The following is a 6,071-nucleotide window of genomic DNA, read 5'->3' as shown; positions in this document are numbered from 1 at the left end:
AAAAAAGTAAGTCACATAAATTGGAGCAGAGGAGTATGATTTTACCTTGAAATTCCACGTGTCATGTAACAAAAAAATCACATCAAATAGGCTGGCCAATTATTACATCCATCACAAGAGGCAGTTCCACTAGGAATTTTATATTTACAAAAAAAATTGGCCGTACGATGAAGATCATGTACAGTTATGTGGGGAATTTGACGGCGATCCTTAAACCTCTCTCTCTTCTCCTCAGACAACCTTGGTAGCGCAGAGAGAGAAAAAAATACAAAGAAGAAAAAGGAAGATCCTCGCCTGGCAAAAAAGGGGTTCGTTTCTTTTTGATTCTTGATCCGAACCCTTCTTTTATTTTTCTCCAAATTCCTTTCAAATTCTTCTAATTTCAACCCAGATTAAGAAGAAAATTTGTTTTTTTTTGAATGATTTGTAAGTTATTTGGAGAGAAAGTTTGAATCTTGAAAGTGTGGGGTTCAGATTTTTGAATGGAAGAAATGGAAATGGATAGCATTGAGTGTGTATCATTAATGGATGGTGTTGAAGATGAAGAGATCCAATCTTCTGTTGTATCTCATCAATACCCTTTAGGAAAGCCTAACAACATTCTTCATGCTGGAAATGTGCCTACTAGTGTACATGAATTGCTTGAATGCCCTGTTTGTACAAATTCTATGTACCCACCAATTCACCAGGTTTGTTTGTTTGTTTGTTCTCTTTACTTTTTTTTTGAAATTTTTATTGGGTTTTTGATTGATTTGATGGATTGCTTTTGTTTTGTTTGATTAGAAGATTGTTGAGTATTGGTGTAGTTGTTATCTTTTTGGTTCTTGTGTTAGAGGGCTTTTGGTGCTTTGAGGAGAAAAATGAAGTCTTTTGTGTAATTTTATTGTGTTGGGTGTTAACTTAATTCGAAAGGACTAGTTAATTTGGAGATTACAAGGAACGTCGTATGACATTGAATTCTAGTTCTCCGTTTATAGGCTCGTCCGATTTTGTCAGGGTAAGACTGGTTTCCAACACTATTGAAGAATTGGATGCCACTGGTAGAGTATGTTAAAGGTTGGTCTCTTGTTGTTAGAATGCGAACTTCATTTGTGAAAAATCTATTAATTTGCTATCATGTAGGTGGTTAATGATGAAAAAGAATTGGATTGAGTTGGTTGATTTTTGCTCTTATGACTTAATCACTTCAAAGCTGGCTGCTTTGGGACTTACATGGGCTTGTTTTGGCTCTCTTGAGGAGGTTCTGGGAAAGTTTTAAATACAGACTGAAGCATTATAATATGATTATGGTGTAGCAAGGCTAATGGAATCATCTGCTGTTGACTTTTTAACCAATTGCAGAAGGCGGAAAAGTTGTTGAAGATGACTGCAGATAATGTTGTGTTTTTTTTATTGAATACATTGTATACTGTTTTAGTGAATAACAGAAGCTGATTCTGAGAGTTTCGTGATTGGTTGCCTTAAAACTTGACAAATAGAAGAACAATTTGGTGCTTGTGGAATTCACAGATCGTCCTCTTATGTTTCAGCCTGTGGTTCAAATCTTTATGAGGAGATGAATTTAGTAACCCAAAATACAATATTGGCTCTAGGTAATGAGACTTAATATAGCAGCACTATGGGGAGATGCACTTAACATTCTATGAGCTTTCCTACTTCAGGTCATGGAAGGACTTATGTAGGACCAGTGAGTGGATTAAACTACTTCATTGGGCAGTGTCTTGATCTTGAATGGTCCTTCATTTGGAATCCGATTATATGATACTATCATAAATACCTTATTATATATCAAGGAAGAAGGTAAGGTTATTTAAAAGGACCTCTCCATGAAGGTATGTTGAACAAGTTGAGCATAGAAAGAAAATTTAACACCGGTCTAGAATTTGGTTTTGTAGATTACTTACTGAGTCCTGTTCTTGAAACTTATTTTGGAGTTCTTTTTGTTGTTGATTTAGCTTGGGCTGCCTGTAGTTTTTGGAGTAGATTAAATAGGTGTAGCCAAATTCGATAGTGTCTGCATACTGACTAGGATAGTCAGTATAAAAATAGTGTGGTCATTTGGATGAAAGGAGGATATCTGAAAGATAGCACTATAGTGAGGGATACTATTCATTGGCTTGTAAGTTGATGTCCCATAATTACTAGTATTCTGAATTAATAACAACGTATCCTGATTTTGTCCAGCCTTTTGAAATAACATTCGATTAAATTTTGGCCTCGAGACAAGTGCAAAAATTATAAGAAATTTTCCTCACCTTTGGATAGTAATCCTACATTGGAGGGATTACTAATCTAAAGTTTAGTCCCAAGTTAAAGTTTTATCACAGAAGACGGGCTGATTTTTGTCCCACTTTAATCCAGCCTTTTAAAGGCTATGAAGTGAATCCTGAAGCAGGAGAGCACCCAAGAGTGTGGCCGGTCAATGAAGTGGGTTAGGTCTTAGGTTCCAACCCTAGAGGAGGCAAGAAGACTAGGTCTTCCTATATGTCCTGGCCTTGGTAAACAGAGTTACTGGTACCTGTGTTTGTAGGAAGGTAGAAGGTACTCTGTAGAATTAGTCGAGGTGTGTGCTAATTGGCCTAGACACTGCATTTATCCAAAAGAAGAAAAAAAGCATAGGAAGGAGGCAAAACAAACATTTTTGAAAATCCTTGATGCATATGTAAAGATTAAAATCTTGTAAAAATGATTGAAGTTACTTAGTGGTCGTACATTGCTGGACAAGGTGTAGGACTTGTCCCTGAGTGAGGGTAGATAATCCAATATGGCCTTCCAGGAAATAGTCGATGCCACTAGAGATTATTTAATCAGATACCCCTCCATTCACTTTTACTTGTCCACAATGAATTTTGCACTTCTTTTTAGATAATAATAAATGGAGTGCATATTTTACTATAGTATCTTGAAAAAGGATTTGGAAAATTAGTAGTTAATGTTAAGGGTAAATCAGGAAAAAAAGATTGTCTTTCTCTTGATATGCTAAAGTTGACAAGTAAAAGTAAAAAATAATTTTTAGTATAGACTATAGTAGACAAGTAAAAGTGAACAGAGGGAGTCGTAGACATTTCTTATTTGGTAAATTATCCAATATGTCCTCTTTAGAATTGGTTAATACCTTTTTATCAAAAAGGAGAAAAATGGATAATGCCTTATGCCGTTAGAAGCTAGGAACTTTTTAACAGAAAATGGACAGTTCCTTTTCTTTTCATTTTAGTGTGTAGCACTTAAGTCAATTTGATACATTCTCAGGGATATAATTCAGGTAACTCCTTTTGACTGCATTATTCTTCACCGCACATTACAATCAAATGGATGAGCACGATTTCATATCATCAATTCTGAATGAATCAATCTTATGTATGTGCTAGTGGTTGTTTTGGAACATGGCGTTTTACATAATACTAGCAAATTTATTCTTTTGTAAAAACCAGATGGTTGGCCTTCCAAATACAAAAAGAAAAAGCAAAATAATAATAATAATGGATCTTCTCATGCCTGAAATATTCTCTGTGCCTAAATTTGAGAGCTGTCTATTCTCCTAATACTAAGTGCTACCTTTTCTCTTTGATATTTATATGATTGCCTTATGAAGGCTTAGAATATTGCCACTTAGAGCTACATCAGATAGACAGGAGGTGTATGTGCCAAGAGAAGGCGGTGTTGTATAACTACTGAGGGATGAATATTGATATTTGCTTTCTCCTTTTGCCAAGTTTTCACTCATCTATGCATGTCTTCCGTATGGTTTTCCTTGATGCATGAACTCGTTGTAGATGTGTTTAAAAGACTTTGGTGTGAAACTGGCTAGTTCAACTGATAAACTTTGATATGTATAAACTTTAATTCATATCAAAGTTCATATTGTTCATTTAGTCTTTGCATTTTAACTCCATCTAAATGGGCTTAAAGTAGTCAGTTGAAAATTTGTTTGTTTTTGCAGTGTCACAATGGGCACACACTTTGTTCTACCTGCAAAACAAGGGTGCACAATAGATGTCCGACATGCAGACAAGAGCTTGGTGATATAAGGTGCTTAGCGTTAGAGAAGGTTGCAGAGTCTCTTGAACTGCCTTGCAAATATTTTTCTTTGGGGTGCCCAGAAATATTCCCATATTACAGCAAACTTAAGCATGAAACATTGTGCAATTTTAGACCGTACAGTTGCCCATATGCTGGGTCAGAGTGCTCAGTGACTGGGGACATCCCTTATTTGGTTACGCATTTAAGAGATGACCACAAAGTGGATATGCACACGGGATGCACGTTCAACCATCGTTATGTGAAGTCTAATCCTCGTGAAGTAGAAAATGCAACATGGATGTTGACGGTAACTCCAGCATCTTCTTATATTATTGGAATAAAATGATAGCTAGCATCAAGTAATTTTTTTGTTTGTTGCTATCTAATGATTAATGTGGTTGCTGTTTAAGTTCACACTAACCACCCCAGTGCTATAGCCTATAAAATGAACTTGCAACAAGTATATGGATGAATTATTGACAAGGGAACAGTTGGATGCCAAAATATCCTATGTCGTCTATTATGTTTTTGAAATACCTGCTTTTATTTCATAGTTCAAATGTTCTCTCTTTTTCCATTTGTTTTGTCCTAATACACGTCCTGGATTCCTCCTTATTAGAAAAAAAACACGTCCTCTATTCTTATCTCTTTTTCTTAGTAGGTCAATCTTGCTACTTTTTTAATAAATCAATACTTTTGATGGCATCCATTTGAGAATAATAGAAATCAGTCTATTGAAAGGTTAAACTGTTTTGATCCAATTATGTACAGTGTTTATTGTGATTATGAAGAATGAAAAATTCACCTTATGGCCATTGTATTCTGTCTTGTCATTTTCAATCTGTTTTGGAAAAGCTTCTGTTTTCAAATTATAAACAAGAATGCCTCTTATCATGTCAAAAGATGCCTAGAACATTTTGCTTTGAACGATTCTAATATGAGATATGCTGGGACAAGTTTCTGAGTCATGCTTTGGGTTGAGTTTTGCCTAGCATGCCTTCTGTATAATGTATGTATGTGTGCACCGTGCTCTCCTCCCCCCTCCAAGTATATTCTCACAGCAACTTCATCGAAGTAGTGTGTTTTAACCGACAGACTTTTCTTGCTCCTTTCTCAGGTCTTCCATTGTTTTGGGCAATATTTCTGTCTCCATTTCGAGGCCTTCCAGCTTGGTGTGGCCCCTGTTTATATGGCATTTTTACGATTCATGGGTGATGAAACGGATGCACGTAATTACAGCTACAGTCTAGAGGTAGGAGGAAATGGTAGAAAACTCATATGGGAGGGTACCCCAAGAAGTATCCGAGATAGTCATCGCAAGGTCAGGGACAGTCATGATGGTCTTATAATCCAGCGTAACATGGCACTTTTCTTTTCTGGTGGTGACCGGAAAGAACTGAAACTTCGAGTTACTGGAAGGATATGGAAGGAACAACAAAATCCAGATGGTGGTGTGTGCATACCAAATCTATGTAGCTAGTTTGTTTTTTTTTTTTTTTTTGGGTGATTTAATTTTATATTTTCTTACCCTATTTTTTTGTTGGATGTAATGTGCATGTAGTTGGTGTGTAAGACAGCACTATGTTTGTATCTAAGAAGAACTTGTGCTCTGACCATGCATGTACTAGGATGTTACATATACCTTATTTTAGTTCTATCAATTGTTAATAACCATCTTGCTGTTGTGTTTATTGCTCTCTTCCTGAAACCATGATGGTTAAAGATGATTTTCACCACGTCAAGGTGACACTCTACACCTGAGTTGTATTCCTTCTGTTCTAATGCTATAACCAATCCATAAATTGTTAAAACTTTCATTATAGACTAAGCAATAATATGATTGATATAATGAATTTACCATTTTATCTCTATTAATTGTGAAGTGGATAAATTAAAAACTTAAGATTTTTGAAAAGTTCCATCCTTTTCAAACTAATTGTTTTGCTACAAATTTCAATAAAGACTTTATCATAACTTGTTTTCAACACACACGTCAACTTATATAAAGTTTCCAGTTGTTGACAATCGTAAAATAATGAAAAATGTCAACG

The 6,071-nt window shown here is 35.5% G+C and overlaps 1 protein-coding gene across 1 annotated transcript; it reads left to right on the top strand.

Moving 5' to 3' along the window:
• The first annotated feature begins 249 nt into the window (after window positions 1-249).
• On the top strand, window positions 250-5,622 carry LOC125834321 (E3 ubiquitin-protein ligase SINAT3-like). The gene is made up of 3 exons (XM_049513472.1): window positions 250-689; window positions 3,941-4,327; window positions 5,138-5,622. The coding sequence occupies exons 1-3, from the start codon at window positions 483-485 to the stop codon at window positions 5,498-5,500; spliced, it is 957 nt and encodes a 318-aa protein (XP_049369429.1). The 5' UTR covers window positions 250-482; the 3' UTR covers window positions 5,501-5,622.
• Window positions 5,623-6,071: the final 449 nt, after the last annotated feature.

This window comes from Solanum verrucosum, unplaced genomic scaffold (assembly GCF_900185275.1).
Source record: "Solanum verrucosum unplaced genomic scaffold, falcon-dt-bn FXZP01000279.1, whole genome shotgun sequence".
NCBI lineage: Eukaryota > Viridiplantae > Streptophyta > Magnoliopsida > Solanales > Solanaceae > Solanum > Solanum verrucosum.
Note: the sequence above shows the minus strand (reverse complement) of the source record. Positions and strands in the feature narration are given on the sequence as shown.

What these genes read in the sequence shown, in the direction of transcription:
- LOC125834321 (XM_049513472.1), top strand. Translation starts at nt 483, where the DNA reads ATGGAAGAAATGGAAATGGATAGCATTGAGTGTGTATCATTAATGGAT. An exon ending in TGTACCCACCAATTCACCAG is followed by an intron (nt 690 to 3,940) that starts GTTTGTTTGTTT and finishes TTGTTTTTGCAG; the next exon opens with TGTCACAATGGGCACACACT. An exon ending in ATGCAACATGGATGTTGACG is followed by an intron (nt 4,328 to 5,137) that starts GTAACTCCAGCA and finishes CTCCTTTCTCAG; the next exon opens with GTCTTCCATTGTTTTGGGCA.